Source organism: Amia ocellicauda, chromosome 3, assembly GCF_036373705.1.
Source record: "Amia ocellicauda isolate fAmiCal2 chromosome 3, fAmiCal2.hap1, whole genome shotgun sequence".
NCBI classification, from domain to species: Eukaryota; Metazoa; Chordata; class Actinopteri; order Amiiformes; family Amiidae; genus Amia; species Amia ocellicauda.
In genome coordinates, this window is record NC_089852.1 from 3,612,837 (window position 1) to 3,630,850 (window position 18,014).

Sequence of the window (18,014 nt, forward strand, 5' to 3'; positions counted from 1 at the left end):
CTCGAAGAACGCCTTCCACGCACCCTGACGCACAGTACACGTCACACATCTGACGTTGCCGAGGAAATCTGCTCGTTCTGGGATCTCAATTCCATTCAATTCGCTTTATTGGCATGGCTATAGTACATCTGTACTGCCAAAGCATTATACAAACATTGTAACAATATTTAACAATACAGTTTATACCCCCCCCCACCCTCATACAACACAATTACAAACAGAACAGGTTCCCTTCCCCGCCTCCCTCCCTCTAGCAGGCATGGTGTCTATACACTGTACACTCAGGTCAGTGTCACATGCTGTCCCTCAGGCTCATGCCAGTTGGACACATATTGGGCAGCCAGTGGGACTGTGTGTCCCTATCCCAGCACAACTGACAGTTCGTTGTTCATTTTTTAGCGGGGGAGGAATTTAAACAAAATTTTACTGAGGATTAAATATTTGATCTTCACTGTGAAATACATACTTCTTCCTCAGTAAGGGTTTGTTTCAAGCCTTTCACATGAATTCTAACCCAGTGCTTTTATGGTGTCTGGGATATGCAAACATTACCCCGACCGTTGAAAGAGAGAATGAGGTAGACTTTCAATACACACATTTATATACTCACATACAGATAACAGATGTATGTATGTATATAAGAACATCAGAACATAAGAAAGTTTACAAACGAGAGGAGGCCAAGCGACCCATCGTGCTCGTTTAGTGTCCATTAGTAACTAAATGATCCCAGGATCCTATCCAGTCTGTTTTTGAATGTTCCCAAATTGTCTCTTCAGCCACATCGCTGGGGAGTTTGTTCAGATTGTGACGCCTCTCTGTGTGAAGAAGTGTCTCCTGTTTTCTGTCTTGAATGCCTTGAAGCCCAATTTCCATTTGTGTCCCCGGGTGCGTGTGTCCCTGCTGATCTGGAAAAGCTCCTCTGGTTTGATGTGGTCGATGCCTTTCATGATTTTGAAGACTTGGATCAAGTCCCCACGTAGTCTCCTCTGTTCCAGGGTGAAAAGGTTCAGTTCCTCAGTCTCTCAGTAGGACTTTCCCTTCAGACCTGGAATAAGTCTGGTTGCTCTCCTCTGAACTGCCTCTAGAGCAGCGATATCTTTCTTGAAGTGTGGAGCCCAGAACTGTCCACAGTATCCAGATGAGCTCTAACTAGTGCATTGTACAGTCTGAACATCACTGCCCTTGTTCTACACTTTTGACAATATACCCTAGCATTGTGTTTGCCTTTTTTATTGCTTCCCCACATTGTTTGGATGGAGAAAGTGAGGAGTCCTCATAGACTCCTAGGTCTTTCTCATGCGTTACTTCATCTAGTTCTATTCCTCCCACAGTGTAATTATAGTGGACATTTTTGCTACCTGCATGTAATACCTTGCACTTGCCCACATTGAATTTCATCTGCCAGGTGTCGGCCCACAACTGAATATTATCCAAATCCCTTTGAATAACCTGTGCTGTTGAGATATGTGTGTGTGTAAATATGTACAAACTTGTGCACAAACTGTTTTGTGTATATTTAACATTTTGGTCAAACACAGTTACACAAACAGGAGCAAGTACTGATTTCTGTAACCGAGTCTGTAATTTGTAACCGAGAAAACAGGATATGCACAGATGGGTTCACATGCACACACACTCCCACACAGACACACGTCCATAGACACTGAGGACAGGGAGAGAGAGACGACAAGACGGCCGGCCTGTGATGAACCCAAGGGACTCGTCTGTACAATCTCCCAGTTTCTGCACACTGGAATACAGCGTCAGTGCAGGGACCAGGGGGCAACCCACGGCCTCCATCTACTGCATCAATGCTTCACATCCCCACACATGCAGAAAACACACCCTAGCACTCGAACAAGACTGAAGGGAGATTGGGTGAACAATGGCTTCGTAAACTTATGTCTCATGCCTTCCCATGTGAGTGCATTGAAGACTCCCTGTTAGTTTTAGGCAGAAGAGGTTGAGGTAATGGGACACATTCCCAGCCTTTACCTCCTTTATACCCAGTTTCACAGCTAAAAGAAACAACCAACAAATACAGCTCTGGAAAAAATTTAGACCACTGCAAAACTATCAGTTTCTCTGGTTTTACTATTTATAGGTATGTGTTTGGGTAAAATGAACATTTTTGTTCTATTCTATAAACTACTGACAACATTTCTCCCAAATTCCAAATAAAAATATTGTCATTTAGAGCATTTATTTGCAGAAAATGACAACTGGTCAAAATAACAAACAATACTAATGTCTTAACTTAGGAAGAGTTCAGAAATCAAGATTTGGTGGAATAACCCTGATTTTCAATCACAGCTTTCATGCGTCTTGACATGCTCTCCACCAGTCTTTCACATTGATGTTGGGTGACTTTATGCCACTCCTGGTGCAAAAATTCAAGCAGCTCGGCTTTGTTTGATGGCTTGATGACCATCCATCTTGCTCTTGATCACATTCCAGAGGTTTTCAATGGGGTTCAGGTCTGGAGATTGGGCTGGCCATGACAGGGTCTTGATCTGCTGGTCCTCCATCCACACCTTGATTGACCTGGCTCAATCCTCAGAGTTGGGGAACATTGTCAGAGCAGAAGGAAGCAAGTTTTCTTCCAGGACAACCTTGGCTTGATTCACGTATCCTTCACAAAGACAAATCTGCCTGATTCCAGCCTTGCTGAAGCACCCCCAGATCATTACCAATCCTCCACCACATTTCACAGTGGGTGTGAGACACTGTGGCTTGTAGGCCTCTCCAGGTCTCTGTCTAACCATTAGACGATGACCTTACTCCAGTCTAGGGTTGGCGAGCCGGAGCGGAGCTGGAGCTGGCATTGCTGGAGTTTCAGACTTCAGGCAGTCATTGACTGTAAAATAATTTGCAACCAAGTATTGAATATTACTAATTCATGTTAGTTCGTCCAATTACTTTTGAGCCCCTAAAATTGAGGGGACCACATATTAAAATGGGTGTAATTCCTACACCGTTCACCCGATTTGGATGTATCTACCCTCAAATTAAAGATGCAATCTCGAATGTTTCCTTTCAAATCCATTGTGGTGGCGTACAGAGCCAAAATGATGACAATTGTGTCACTGTCCAAATATTTATGGACCTAATGTGTATAAAGACAATTACAAGACATAAAGAAAACCAGGATTTGTAATGTCCAGCAATTTTAAGCCTCTTCCTCTTTCAAATGTGTGTGTTAGGCAAATGACTCGATTAAGACTGTAAAATATTGAAATATGTGTCGGGGAAACAAATATTGCAGGCCACGTTTATTTTTATTTCTTCACACGCCCTTGGTTTGCATGCCGTGACGCGCCGTGGAAGCGGCCCAGCGCGGCGGACAGACCTGCGCAGGTCCGCACAATCCCAGCGCTCCCATTGGTGGAGCAGCGCAGACCTGCGCACATCTGCGCAGCACGAACGCGACCTGCCGTCACGGGAGGGACGAGAAGTGAGGAAGTGGGCGAAGCGAGAGACGAGAGCCGCCATAAATGGAGAGAAGTTGCGGATCGTCCACTATGTCAGGTCTGTGGTCCTAACCGCGCTGCGCGTCCGAGTCCCGTCTCTTGTGCGCAAACAGGGCGATATTGCGCTGAAGCCGCTTTCACGGGCGGCGGCGCTGCGGACGCAGGACTTGTTGCTGTAAATGCGCCCTCAGCTGCGCGCTGAACTGTCCGGCACTTCTTTCACCCGTTTAATGGGAGCAGCTGCTCCAGAGTGACTGGTCAAGTGGGAAGGGTTGCTGCCTTGGTCTGGTTCTCTGATTGTGCGAAAATAGTGCGCAAAATGGGAGAAATAGATGCGTCAGTTTGAGAGCAGGAGGAAACAAACTTGCAGTAATTCGTATTGTTTGAAAGTCCATATGGTTAATGGGCTAGCAACTGTGAGTGCACTTGAAACTGTAATGTATGCAGCCGTAATTTGAATAGTAATTCCCTGCATATAAATACAGCATGTTAATAAAATGGACTCGTCACTTGAATGTGTCGACATTATGCAGCTTCAGCCGCAATGAGTCCGGAGTGACTCGCAATGAAGGCGTCTGTCTTTTGAGGAGAAAACAGTGGAACAAGTTCAACTAACCAACACACACATACGATCGGTTATTTGAACTGCCTGTAAAGCATGGACACAGACTGTTGATACGCACTTTGCATCTGTATGAAATATTGCAATTCAAATGGCAGCTGCTCATAAGCAGGAACATGTTTTAATATGATAACAAATGTGACCCAACTCGTTTCCTAAATGATGGCTGGTTTACACAACATGCAGGTGTATGGAGGCTCAAACGCCAAACACGGCTGACATTAAAACTGTTGGACAGTCATTCCCCAAAACAAATGAAGGGACAACAAGAGATGATAAACCCAGAGGAGGATTAGCCCCCTATAAAAGCGCTATTAACAGCTGTGCCATGTCTAGGTCTGTTTACTTACCTAATTGAAAGTGTTAAACTGGTGATATTATATTATCAATCAGGAAAAGTAAGTTATATAATGTGTATATATATATATATATATATATATACACACACACATATTATTGTGTTACTATCCTTCTGATTGGCAGACAGCTACCATGATCAGCTGGTCCAGGACTGCCAGTTTCTGAGGTGTGACAAGAGGCTCAACACAGAGTTGGTTGACAAACTGGTTCTGCAGCTGAACCGAATTTACCCTCAAATCCTGAGTGACAAGGAGGCGCACAAGGTAAGACGCCTCCCTTTTGCTCCGTTTTAAGAGCCTGCTTGGTTTCCCCTGAAGGTCTTGGACCAACACTAGCTCTGCTGTGCTCCCTAGTTCAGGAACCTGAAAGTCCCCACGGGTGTCCGACTGGCCGAGCTCCTGGGTCACCTGACGCAGAAAGGCGAGGAGGCCTGTCACGAACTCTACAGAGCTCTACAGATCCACGCGGAGGACGTCTACCTCGGCCTCCCCAGCAGAAGGAGAAAGAGGGGTAAGTTTGCCCGGCAAACATGTTCACTTCAGCCGTCTCGAGAGCTGCTGTGTTCCTTAACGCCTGGAATATTGGCCTACTTTGAATTCCTGATTTCTGCACCATATCGAGGTAACGAATGATGGCCGGGCTTGCATGTCCTTAATTCTGACCTTATTGATAGTAGAGAATAGCGGATATATATTTTGGATTTATCAAACTGTGATCTATGCATTTTCATTGATTCATATTTCATTCTGCATCCCATAGCAGCTGTTCTGATCAGTGGCCTTTAGAGCCGAAGATTAACTTGAATTGTGATGATCCTGTCAAGTTTCATTTCCTGAATGTAAAGCAGACACTGTGTGTGTGGAATCTGTGTCAAAAGTGTCACATAATGATACTTTACAAGGTGGAAGATCCGTGTTGCTACACTATTAGTATGCGTAGTGTACCTTATTTTAACCAGCAGTAGACAGTCACTCATCTTGCACTGGACGTAGTGGCAGATGTTAACATAGACTGATTTACTGCCACTTTGCTCTGTGTTTTTTGCAGTGCAACTAACCATTTACAACTTTTATTCCCAGAAACACCCGAACCTAACGGAACTAACATTCATCCAGACCTCAGGGAGAGATTTGTTCTTAATGACAGGGGTAAATCAAACCACATAATCATACTAGTAACCTTAAGTTTGACAAATGTTTGCAGTTGTCTGTTTCTAAACCCAGTCACACACATGATATTGCTCTTCTTTGCTATTTATTTGTTGCTAATATTATGAACACAATCCTTTAGGACCCCTCCGATAATGTAGAGGCTCGATAGAGTCGTCCAGGCCTTTTACACGCACTCAGTCTTGGTTTTATCACTTATTTTCATTTGGACGCATCCTGTTAAAAGGACAGTGAACCAAGACAGACTAATGGTGCAAACTAGACTTATTTAAACAAAATTGAGCATTTTTATAATGGGTCCTGGGATACCACACTTCTTACTTTTTCTCAATTTTAAACCGGGAGATGGATGCCCGAGATCTGATGCATAATTGAGAAAAAAAAAAAGCCAAGTAAACAAAAATCTTTAAATTATAGTGAATCTGGTGACGCAGGCAGCGCGCCATTCATGTTCAGCAGTCGTGTTTGATTTGGCCACTTGGCAGTGCTATAGATTTCCCGTAATGGGGAGCTGATTAACGGGGGCTCTGTGATCGCTGGTCTGCGGCGGTCCTGTCGCTGTGTCCCCGGGGGTCTCCTGCAGTTTAATTACTTCACATCTCCCCCAGTTGGCACAGGGAAATTAATTCACAAATCAAGGAAAGAAAAACACGCTAGTAAATCCACACTCTACGGTAGTTCCTGTGAGAACGTGAGATAAATTAAGCATGTAATTGAATGAAGCTCGTTACACGTCTCCATGCTGCTCAAGGCTGTCCGCGCTTGTATGACTGGTTTTGTGTCTTCTGTGAGGATCTGCAACAGTCACGTTGTTTTCCTTTCAGGTCCGTTTTTCTTCATCAGTTGCTTCAGCGTTGCGGTCGGGATCGCCTTTCTATATTATTATGGTGCAGGTGAGTCACTGCCTCCTTTTCAGTTTTGTTCAGGGAATTCAGGTCACAAAATATGTGTCAGTGGAACATTTTTCTTTTCTCCCCGTTTTAATTTGTTATATACAAAAGATCACATAAGGTTAATATGTTGTATGTGATTGTTTTTGCTCAGGCGTTGCTCCTTTGTTTTTCAGAGAGTAAAGCTCTTGGAGAAGCCAAGAAGATACTTGGATTCTCTGCTCTAGGACTGGGCAGACGGGCTAAAGCAGTATTGATATCTTACGCCGAGGACTAGAGATCGCTAAAGCCCCCTGCCAAAGCTTTGTGCCAAAATCAGCACAGGACAAGAAAGATAATGTTACCAAAAAAGTGCATCAGTAGGAAATGTTGCTTTTTTATGCATGTGTATAATATGTATATATATTTTAATGATCTATTATAACTGTAATATTATATCCATATTCCTACCCCAAGAGGCCTTTTAAAATAATATTTATGAAATATTGCTATACTCTTCATAAGAGTATGAATGACCTGTCATGGCTATTGAAATGTAAACCCCTAAACCTCAAGGGCTATATTCGCTAAACTTTAGTGCAGGATGGAAATGAGTTCAATCTGAAAAGGGAATTGGAAGATGCAAATGTTAAGTACAGGTTCAAGACTTGCACACTATTAAGAGCACTGACATATTTATTAATACGGCAGCTTTAGTCTGGTTGAGAAAGTCACTCGGCAAACTGCTAAGTGGATTAGGGAAAGTGTTCAGTAACCTGTCTGAGACAAAATGACGTTTTAGAGGGAAGGTAATAGGTTTGAAACGTAGTTATTTTCAGTACGGTAGAACTCTACTTGAAGCCATGAGCTACCTATGATCAGGCTCTACAGCAGGGGTGCCCAACACATCGATCGCGATCTACTGGTTGATCGTGGAGTGCTTGCCAGTCAGTCGCGAGAAGACTTTTGGAAACCAAATAATGTTCTGTCAGACCCCCCACGCCCCCCGGACCAAGGTTAAACTGCTGTCAAACCCCCCCGGGCAGATGTTAACCGTCAACACCCACAGGACAGAGAACCGTCATCACCACCTCACGGCACTGGAGATCGCCGAAGGAGATCATTACAAAGAGTGGCTCTCATGATAAAAAAGTTTGGGCACCCCTGCTCTACAGTATTGTGTATGCCTCAGGGTATATCTCTTGATAAGCAAAATTGCATTCAGTCGTCAAGCGGTTCATCCCAAAGACAGAAGATCGATTGTCTGTTGAGACACCAGCTGTGGTGCTTAAAATGTATTGGTCTACATTCTTGTCATTGGCCATCTGAGTGTCTGTGTCTCTTACAACAACACAGTGCTTAGTCTATCAGCCCTGGACAAATTGGGGATCCTATACTCTAATTCCTTTCATTTTTGTTTCAGGGTTCAAGTTTGCTTGCTGTTCAATGTGTGTTCCTTTGTTTTGATGCATTGTGCTCATATGTTTGGTGCTCATATATATTACGTCAGGTAGAGTAACCAGGGCCTCATTCACAGAGACTTAATGTGGAGTTTATGGAGCCTGTTACTCAAGCGTTTCTCTCTTAGAGAGAATAAAATGCACTCTTTTTGTATTGAAACTAAGCAAGACACTCCTATGCAATGTTGTCGGTCAGCATCTGAAAAGATTATTAAGCATCTGAATTATTTCAACATCGAGAGGTAAAACTTTGTATTTTATTTGTTTTTTTAAAATAAAATATCTATTTCCAGATCAATTATACTGAACAGATCTGTTTGTAATCAAGGATTAATCTGGAAGACTCAATTAATAATAATTATGGAAGGTTTTCTCGCCTTGTTTTCTATATTTGTAATTTCTTTGTGGTGATATAAACATTATATATTCATAGAAATGACTTTTGTTTTCTGTTAAAATAGAGGTCTGGTTTATTAATTAACCATACACAACTGGAATTGGTGAAATATTTTAAAGATAATAACATACAATATATTGCATCTAAGGGTCTGAGATTAATTTGTGACTTCAGATAAACAAACATGGTATGATTGATTGATTTTTACTTGGAAATGTTTGTTTGCTGTATCTGTGTATATTTTTAAGACAGTTCCTTCTTACATTGTCAGTCATAGGGTGCCTCACTACTAGATTCATAAGATCTCATTCCCTATAAAGCAGGTAAAAGGTGTAGAAAGTTGGAAGACGCCTCATTCACTAGAGAATAATACAACTTGATATGTACACTCGATACATTTCACAACATCAATAATAAGAGTCAAAGCTAACTGAAGCAACCCAATCTAAACACGTTAACTTTGTAACGTAACATACATGGACTTTTTAACATACATTCTCCAATTTAAAGTCATTAGCTATTAACCTTTTTGTATGAATATTGTTTATTTATTTATTCGCTTAGTTGTGTTGCATCAATGAGCTGCAATCTTTTTATTCTCCTTTTGATGATAACAGATAAACAGACGTTTTAGTGTGTATTGTAAAATAAATAAATACAGTAAGTGTGCCCAAAAGGTGTATAGAGCAGCCCCCTCCAATATTATGTCAAGCCCACCTCAGCCCCCCCACTGAGAAGAGCCCAGTCCTCTGAAGAGAAGGGAGCATGATGGAAAGCCATCAACTCAAACGTGGCCTGTTCACATGGAACAAGGATAGCACTTTCAGGAGGAACACAGGGTTAGTCCGCAGCGTGTCCCATCTCCCGTGAAATGCACACATGAAGGGTGTATAGAGAGGGCATGAAGCTCGCTCACGGGTTCGGCAGATGTAATTACCAACAGAATCGCAGTCTTCAGCGACTCTGGCTTGAGGTCAGATGACTGCAATGGCTCGAACGGGACCTTGAAAAGTGCGTCCAGCACGACATCAAGACGCCATGTTGGTAAGGAAGGGTCGCGAGGAGCCACAGCCTACGCACTCCCTTCAGGAACTGCGAGGCCAAGAAGTGCGACCCAGGAAGCTCGCCATCAATTGGGGCGTTGGCACGCAGAGATGGCCGCTAGGGTTGGGATGCCAGAACGTGTCGTGCACCTGGGACAGCAGGTCCGCCTAAAAGGGGAACTGCCTAGGCTCTGTTCAGTGCAGCCACCTGTGGGCCAGCACATCCATCCCCAGTGTTCCGGACTGGTCTCGGACAGAGAACCATAGAGGGCAGTGAGCAGACTCTTCTGTGGTGAAGAGGTCCAGTTCTGCGCTGCCGAAGCGGTTCCACAGCTGCTGTATCACCAGCGGATCGAAGCGCCACTCCGAGGCTGACGGAGATCTGCTGCTGTGTCGGAGAAGCCGGGGAGGTGGACTGCTTGATGGAGCGGAGCCGACACTGTGACCACAAGAGCATCTGGCTCTCCAGGTGGCAGAGACTGGCGAGTGGAGACCTCCTTGTCTGTTAATGCAGGCAACCACCGCTGTGATGTCCGTCTGTACCAGCGCATGTCTGTCCGGTAGGACTGGCAGGAAATGTCAGGAGAACATTGATGTGGAGGGCCCTGCCATCCAACATCTGTCAGAGACTGCACCCCAGCCTTGCATGGAGGCGTCTGTCGTCATAACCACTCAGTGAATGACTGACCCGAGGGGCACACCAAGGGTCAGATTGGGAGGGCTCCGCCACCACCGGAGCGCCTTCCAGCAGGCCTGAGTGACCATCACGCAGTGTGCTCGATCACGGCGTGGGTGCATCCTCTGTGCGCGAAACCACATCAGCAAGAGCCTCATCCTGAGGAGGCCAAGCAGGAGGGTTTGCGACACAGTCGTGAGGAGACCCAGCAGTCTCTGGCAAAGGGACACCCTGACCCTGCCTCTCAACCGGAAGAGGGAGAGGCAAGTGCTCATGGAGGCATCTCTCTCTGGTGCCAGTTTGGCCGATTGTCCACAGTGGTTATGATGACAGACGCCTCCAAGAAAGGCTGGGGTGCAGTCTCTGGCAGATGTTTGATGGCAGGGCCCTCCACATCAACGTTCTCCTGGCACTTCCTGCCAGTCCTATGGGACAGATATGCGCTAGTACGGACAGACACCACAGCGGTGGTTGCATACATCAACAGGCAAGGAGGTCTCCGCTCGCCCAGTCTCTGCCGCCTTACGAGCCACATGCTCTTGTGGGCACAGCAAGGCAGTCCACCTCCCTGGCCTCTCCAACACGTTGGCGAATCTCCTCTCTCTAGAGGGTCCCCCAGCCTAGGCAGCTTCCCCTTCGGGCAGACCTGCTGTCCCAGGTGCATGGCACGCTCTGGCATCCCAGACCTGTTCCAGCTCTGGGCCTGGCCTTCTTGGCCTCGCAGTTCCTGAAGGGAGTGCGTAGGCTGCTGCTCCTCGCGACCCTTCCTTACCGACATGGCATCTTGCTGTCATGCTGGATGCACTTTTCGAGGCCCCATTCAAGCCATTGCAGTCAGCTGATCTCAAGCTTGTGTCGCTTGAAGACTGCGTTTCTGTTGGTAATTACATCTTCCAAACCCGTGAGCGAGCTTTATGCCCTCTCTATACACCCTGCATGTGTGCGTTTCGCAGGAGATGCGTCCAGGGTCACGCTCCGGCCTAAGCCTGCGTCCCTCCCGAAAGTGCTATCCTTGTTCCATGTGAACAGGCAGATGGAGTTGATGGCTTTCCAATCTTGCTCCCTTATCCATACACCATGCTTCCCAGTGGCACCATGCCGTGGCTGACGTGAGTGAGTGTACGAGCTTCAGCGCCAGTCGCTGCGGCAAAGAGGCGACCCAGCAACCGGGCCAGCAACTGGGACGCATTCGCCACAAGTGGAGGGACATGCAGGCGTCACATTCCACCTGGGACAGCAGGTCCGCCTAAAAGGGGAACTGCCTAGGCTCTGTTCAGTGCAGCCACCTGTGGGCCAGCACATCCATCCCCAGTGTTCCGGACTGGTCTCGGACAGAGAACCATAGAGGGCAGTGAGCAGACTCTTCTGTGGTGAAGAGGTCCAGTTCTGCGCTGCCGAAGCGGTTCCACAGCTGCTGTATCACCAGCGGATCGAAGCGCCACTCCGAGGCTGACGGAGATCTGCTGCTGTGTCGGAGAAGCCGGGGAGGTGGACTGCTTGATGGAGCGGAGCCGACACTGTGACCACAAGAGCATCTGGCTCTCCAGGTGGCAGAGACTGGCGAGCGGAGACCTCCTTGTCTGTTAATGCAGGCAACCACCGCTGTGATGTCCGTCTGTACCAGCGCATGTCTGTCCGGTAGGACTGGCAGGAAATGTCAGGAGAACATTGATGTGGAGGGCCCTGCCATCCAACATCTGTCAGAGACTGCACCCCAGCCTTGCATGGAGGCGTCTGTCGTCATAACCACTCAGTGAATGACTGACCCGAGGGGCACACCAAGGGTCAGATTGGGAGGGCTCCGCCACCACCGGAGCGCCTTCCAGCAGGCCTGAGTGACCATCACGCAGTGTGCTCGATCACGGCGTGGGTGCATCCTCTGTGCGCGAAACCACATCAGCAAGAGCCTCATCCTGAGGAGGCCAAGCAGGAGGGTTTGCGACACAGTCGTGAGGAGACCCAGCAGTCTCTGGCAAAGGGACACCCTGACCCTGCCTCTCAACCGGAAGAGGGAGAGGCAAGTGCTCATGGAGGCATCTCTCTCTGGTGCCAGTTTGGCCGATTGTCCACAGTGGTTATGATGACAGACGCCTCCAAGAAAGGCTGGGGTGCAGTCTCTGGCAGATGTTTGATGGCAGGGCCCTCCACATCAACGTTCTCCTGGCACTTCCTGCCAGTCCTATGGGACAGATATGCGCTAGTACGGACAGACACCACAGCGGTGGTTGCATACATCAACAGGCAAGGAGGTCTCCGCTCGCCCAGTCTCTGCCGCCTTACGAGCCACATGCCAACACATTGGCGAATCTCCTCTCTCTAGAGGGTCCCCCAGCCTAGGCAGCTTCCCCTTCGGGCAGACCTGCTGTCTCAGGTGCATGGCACGCTCTGGCATCCCAGACTGTTCCGAAAGTTCTATCCTTGTTCCATGTGAACAGGCTGATGGAGTTGATGGCTTTCCATCCTGCTCCCTTGTCCATACGCCATGCTTCCCGGTGTCACCATGCCGTGGCTGAAGTGAGTGAGTGTGCGAGCACAGAGGCAACCCAGCAACCGGGCCAGCAACTGGGCCAGCAACCGGGACGTGTTTGCCACAAGTGGAGGGACATGCAGGCGTCACACTCCACCCGGCAACACAGGCTTAGCGGTCAGGCAGGAGAGACACAGAGCACCGCTACTTGTACAAGCCATGGTCCCTGTGAGGGGGAGGGTAGGGCACGATCACACTGATTCTTTTCTGTACTTGGGGTGGATGTGGGTGACGGGGTGGATGTGGGTGACGGGGTGGGGGGTGGGGTTTCTTCAAGGTCCACGCTGCCCTGTCGCTAGAGGAAAGGAGCCTCTTCATCAGCCCAGCTGTGCCAGCAGCCCCTGCACTACAACTCTGCATAACATCAATACTTTACCCAGCAACCCCCACATTTATACTTGATTCAGTCGAGTCAGTAGGAAAATGGCCGGGAGAGTGCAGCCACTGTTCTCGGTCTGCTGTCCTACTGGTTGGTGCCAAAGGCCTGTGGAACACGTGGAGGGAGGGACAGGTCAGTGCAAAGAGGTCTGGCTGCCAATCACAGTCAGAGAGAGAGGCTGAGAGAGAGAGACTTACAGGTTTCATGTCATTCTCTTGGGTCACAGGAAATCCTCAAGCATCACCTGCAGCTCCTCTGTGCTATTGGTCTGTCGGGGGGGGGACAGGACAGGACAGGTTAGGCTAGTTAGTTCTGATCCAGCCAATCACAGACAGTGCCTTCAGCTTCACCGCCTGTGAGTCAAGTCATCTGTGCAGCACATTTGTTTACAATGTACTTATATTGAATGATTTCCTTATTTTTAATCTCATCGGTTCTATCTGCACCTGCAGCTCAGACATCCTTAGAGGGATGAGAGTGGTGGATGGCTTTGGATGCAGTGGAAACTCATCACTGACATTGGACAAACATGATTCAAAGCTTTAGACTGCTGATTTATCCCATCTATCCTGAGACACAGAATGGACAAAGGGAGATCAGTCAGTCAGTCTTGTGGCTTCACCAAAACCAGTTAAGCTGACCTGGATGTGGCGGCAAATTGCGTTGTCCAGGGCGTCTGAAACCATATTATTAAGGTCCATGCCGCTGTACCCCTCTGTCTCTCTGGCCAGCTCCTGGAAGTTCACGTCACTGGCCAACCGGTTTAAGTTCCTCATCGTGGCCGTTTCGATGAGCAGGATCTGCTCTCTGCCCTCCTCATCCGGCAGGCCTGGCAGACAGGGGGAGAGAGGGAGGGCGAGAGAGAGAGAGAGAGAGAGAGAGAGAGAGGTGGGGAAAGAGAACCGGAGAAAGAGTGAAATGATGGTGTATTAGTGCGTGTGTTCGCTATAGGCAGATGGAGAGCAGAGTTGGGTCTCTCACTCGTGGAGCACATTGTCAAACTCACCAATTTCCACCTGGACCTCCAGGCGGCCAGGTCTCACCAGAGCATCGTCAATCAGTCCAGGCCAGGTGGTCAGTCCTGCAGGAGGGAGAGGGAGAGAGGGAGTGAGAATGAGAGCAGGAGATCCAGAGAGAGAGAGGCACCCCTGATCACTGCAGTCTTGTGGGGAGGGGACCGGAGCTCCTTCCCAGTTCACCAATACCCCAGTTTTTGCTCCCAGCCCTCCTGCCACCCACTGCCCCCCGTGCGGATGTACCTATGACCAGGATGTTGTTGAGCTGGTCCACTTCGTCCATCTTGGACAGCAGTTGACAGAGAGCATTTTTTGAACTCTGTCTGTTGAAGCCATCGATCTTGTCCAAGATGATGACGTGGAGTCCGCTGTTGGCCCCCATCTGCAGAGAGAGGGCAGGTAGAGAGAGAGGACGGGTACAGAGAGAGGACGGGTACAAAGAGAGGGAGAGAAAGACAGGGATTGAGAACACTTTGGAGCGCAGAGACCCGTGGCTGTAAAGAGCAGGAAGCTGGAGATCCTCATATCAAGCCAGTCCAAAGAAGAGCCGCCAACTCACCGCTGACACCTGCGCAGATTGAGACCAGACTCAAACCCCCCCCCAGCACACAACACACTCTCTCTCGTGACGAGTGGAAACAGCCTCAAACCGGTCCTGTCACCGAGCTGCTCTCCAATCACAACACGGCTTCTCTCCGTCTCCCAGGGCTTGTCCATACAACAACCCCCACCCCCACTCGGGCCCACAGCCAGCCTCCAACATCACGCAACCCCAGTACACACATGTGTGCAGTCTCCCATGCTTACACACAGCACAGGATTGTGTAGACTGAACTACAATTTCCAGTTGTATTTCTTACAGAATATAGTTTGAGTTTGATGGGTGACATTTCACAAACTGGCAACGGGAATGTGTGTCATCATTCGACAAGAAGGGAAATCACAAGGAATAACGTTTCCTGCATTGTTCTTATAGCTGGAGAGCCCCACTCCTACTGCCTCTCTCTCCCTCTACTGCCTCCGATCTCTCACCCTTCTGTACTCCTCCTTGGCGCTGGAAAACATCTTGTGAATTTGGGCCGTTGTCTGCTTGTGGTTGCTGAGGATCTTGTAGCTGTTCACAATCGTCAGCTTCTTCGCGTTGAGCATCTTCCCAATCTCTGTGGCCATCAGGCTCTTGCCACAACCCGGGGGGCCATACAACAGCAGCCCCTTGACGTGCTTCAAGCCTGGAGAGAGAGGGAGAGAGAGGGACAGGGAGGAAGACATTGAGTGACAAAGGAAAGGAGGGGAGGGATACAGAGAGTGATGGAGCCCATCTTAAACCGATAAACAAACTGGGCAGGAAGAGAGAGAGCGCGCTCACCCATTTGCTCAATGATCTCGAGGGGCAAGACGTGGGTGGCTAAGACATTCATGAAAATGTCGGCAAACTCCTTGTCCAGGCCACCGATGCCCATGTGCTCGAACCTCCAGTCAGGGTTGAAGATGGACTGGTGGTCCTGATCAGTCTTGGTCTTGGTCTTGCCTGGGAGACACCAAGACGGAGAGGGAGAGATGGAGAGATGGAGACAGAAGAGGTGACAGAGGTGAGGCGAAAACACAGAGCTGGGTTACTGCAACTACACCTATTCAGACACATTCAGACACACAGAGATGTGAAGGGCTATGAAAATGATGATGGATATATATATCGCCACCCTGTGGATGTCTTCTGTACTGCAGTCAGTAATTCTACTATGGAAGTATACTCATTGACAATTGAGATAAGAGTCTGAAAAAAGTCTACATGTATATGTACACTACCGGTCAAAAGTTTTAGAACACCCAATTTTTCCAGTTTATATTGAAATTTAATCAGTTTAAGTCCAGTGAATAACCTGAAATGGTACAAAGGTAAGCGATAAACTGCCAGAGATTTAAAAAAAAGTTTAGGTTACCAAAAACTGAAAAATAATGTACATTTCAGCGTTATATACTGTGTTACTACACCCTCTTAAGCATTATTCGGCAGTATTATGCACAGCTCCTGTGCATAAAAGTTACTCTGTATTCCTACAATGCAAACATCATTTGAAAGCTTATTCTCTTGGCCACCAGTGCGTTTCATTCATTCATGACTTACCGACTAGGGTCAGAGACGAGCTCTTGGCTTCTTCGAAGACCGCTTGGATGAGCTCAATGTTTTGGCCAATCTGCACAGAGCAAGGGTGGACGTTAGAGCAGTATTGAAGTGCCCAGGCTGTGAAATCAGCGCCACAAATATTACAGTTACTTTACTACTATATCTGTGTCTTTGAATAAGATTTAAATGTTTAATTTAAGTGGGGGGAGATGTTATTTCAGCCCCTGTTTCATGTTAAACTGTTGCGATATTTGATGAAGAAAAAAGCAAACATATGAAACTCTGGTGTACATGTGTATACAATAGTGGTCCTAATTGTAGGCCTATGCATACAGTATTTTCCAAAAGTAATTTACCATTGTTTGAATTGTAAGTTGTTCTCTGTGCCACTATACAAGACAGTAACATGTCTTTTAAATGTGTTGAAGACTTCTGTCCTAACATTGTTGCAAATAGAGGGTGTGCATACTTCCAACTACAACTCTACACATATAACTTCAACTCCAATTAAATTATGAAAGCATAGACTTATTGGTGAATTAAGTACTAAAAATAAAACAGACCTATTTGGCACACACAAAAAAACATGTGTCATATAGAAATAACATATGGGACAACACAGCCAACAACATAAATGGCCAAGAGGCATGTACAAGAAGACATGACAGAACAAATATCATTTAAAAAGTTTCTTTGTTTAGTTCAGACGTTACCGTGTTCTCTGGAAAGTAATGTAATTGCCTCCCGTCTCCCCAAAGCTCCTGTCACTTGATGAAGCACGTGATTGCCCCCTTCACCTGAGCTCTGAACTATGACGTCACATCTTGTCTGCACTTATTACCGATTACAATCTAGGATGTAGGACTTGTGTATTGTATTAACTGCATATTTTGCTTATGCACTTGTGTGATTTTGAAGAACATAAGAAGAACATGAGAAAGTGTCCAATCGAGAGGAGGCCATTCTCCCCATCTTGCTCGTTTGGTGTCCATTAATAACAAAGTGATCCAAGGATCCTATCCAGTCTGTTTTTGAATGTTCCCAAATCGTCTCTTCAGCCGCATCGCTGGGGAGTTTGTTCAGATTATGACGCCTCTGTGTGAGGAAGTGTCTCCTGTTGTATTGTATTGTGTTGTTATGTATTGTTATACCAGTATGGCATGAGATCTAGTTGTCTGGCTTTCCAGATCTCCTTTCAGCTCCTCACACAGGACACATATTGCAGCTCTGTCCAGACTGAATCTATGTTTAACCATTGGGTGAATTAAGAAAATACATTATTTCCCTTTATTTATTTACTAATAAATAAATATTCATGTATTAATAAATTAATACATAAAATACGAAATAAATAAATAAGAAAAATTGAAAAGGGAAATACATCTATCTGTATTTATCTAATTATGTATCTATTTGTATATTTATTAATTTATTTCGCATTTTATTTATTTACTTATTTGTGTATTTCGTTTTATACAATTATCCTACATAGGTGTATAGCAGCCTTTATGAGGTGATATGCTGCGAGGGCTGCCATTGGAAAAGCATTTCCAGCCCCATTCTCTGGCCACGTCACAGCCCCGTCCGCGTTTTGTCCGTGTTAGGCTACAGACAGAAAAACAGTCCTTCTCTGCACCTGAGATGTTTGATGAACCCCTTCCCCTACTTGCATAGGCAATGATATGTTTTTAGGATTTGTCAGATTGTGGGAAACAGTCGCTATTTGACGTCATGACGTCACTCAGTTTTCGGGAAAGATGAAGTACACATCTGATGGATCACAGGCAGCTCTCACACCGTTCATATATATGCTGCACATAATAAGGAATCTGGACACGACACGTTGAGGAATAGCCCAGCGGCTGCTCGCCATGCCATGTCAGCGGACGGACAGAAAG

The 18,014-nt window shown here is 46.8% G+C and overlaps 2 protein-coding genes across 3 annotated transcripts; one reads left to right on the top strand and one right to left on the bottom strand.

Annotated features, from left to right (window-relative positions):
- Positions 1-3,406: 3,406 nt before the first annotated feature.
- Positions 3,407-8,251, top strand: LOC136732357 (caspase recruitment domain-containing protein 19-like). 2 transcript variants are annotated; one of them, XM_066697754.1, is made up of 6 exons: positions 3,409-3,531; positions 4,579-4,718; positions 4,809-4,965; positions 5,535-5,603; positions 6,449-6,517; positions 6,691-8,251. In XM_066697754.1, exons 1-6 carry the CDS (start codon positions 3,498-3,500, stop codon positions 6,789-6,791), a joined length of 570 nt encoding a protein of 189 aa, XP_066553851.1. In that variant the 5' UTR covers positions 3,409-3,497; the 3' UTR covers positions 6,792-8,251. The 2 variants fall into 2 exon arrangements, with proteins under 2 accessions (XP_066553852.1, XP_066553851.1); XM_066697755.1 differs by lacking the exon at positions 5,535-5,603 and having other exon boundaries at positions 3,407-3,531.
- Positions 8,252-8,910: 659 nt separating this feature from the next.
- Positions 8,911-16,852, bottom strand: LOC136732383 (vesicle-fusing ATPase-like). The gene is made up of 9 exons (XM_066697756.1): positions 16,830-16,852; positions 16,117-16,186; positions 15,358-15,519; positions 15,024-15,220; positions 14,235-14,373; positions 13,982-14,056; positions 13,617-13,804; positions 13,173-13,243; positions 8,911-13,080 (listed from the first exon to the last, which is right to left on the bottom strand). The coding sequence occupies exons 3-8, from the start codon at positions 15,449-15,451 to the stop codon at positions 13,196-13,198; spliced, it is 741 nt and encodes a 246-aa protein (XP_066553853.1). The 5' UTR covers positions 15,452-15,519; positions 16,117-16,186; positions 16,830-16,852; the 3' UTR covers positions 8,911-13,080; positions 13,173-13,195.
- Positions 16,853-18,014: the final 1,162 nt, after the last annotated feature.

Coding starts and splice junctions, on each gene's coding strand:
- LOC136732383 (XM_066697756.1), bottom strand. CDS start 15,451: ATGGGCATCGGTGGCCTGGACAAGGAGTTTGCCGACATTTTCATGAAT. Junction 15,221..15,357: donor CGAGATCATTGAGCAAATGG/GTGAGCGCGCTC, acceptor CTCTCTCTCCAG/GCTTGAAGCACGTCAAGGGG. Junction 14,057..14,234: donor CAACAACATCCTGGTCATAG/GTACATCCGCAC, acceptor TCCCTCCTGCAG/GACTGACCACCTGGCCTGGA.
- LOC136732357 (XM_066697754.1), top strand. CDS start 3,498: ATGGAGAGAAGTTGCGGATCGTCCACTATGTCAG. Junction 4,966..5,534: donor CAGCAGAAGGAGAAAGAGGG/GTAAGTTTGCCC, acceptor TTTTATTCCCAG/AAACACCCGAACCTAACGGA. Junction 5,604..6,448: donor ATTTGTTCTTAATGACAGGG/GTAAATCAAACC, acceptor TTTTCCTTTCAG/GTCCGTTTTTCTTCATCAGT.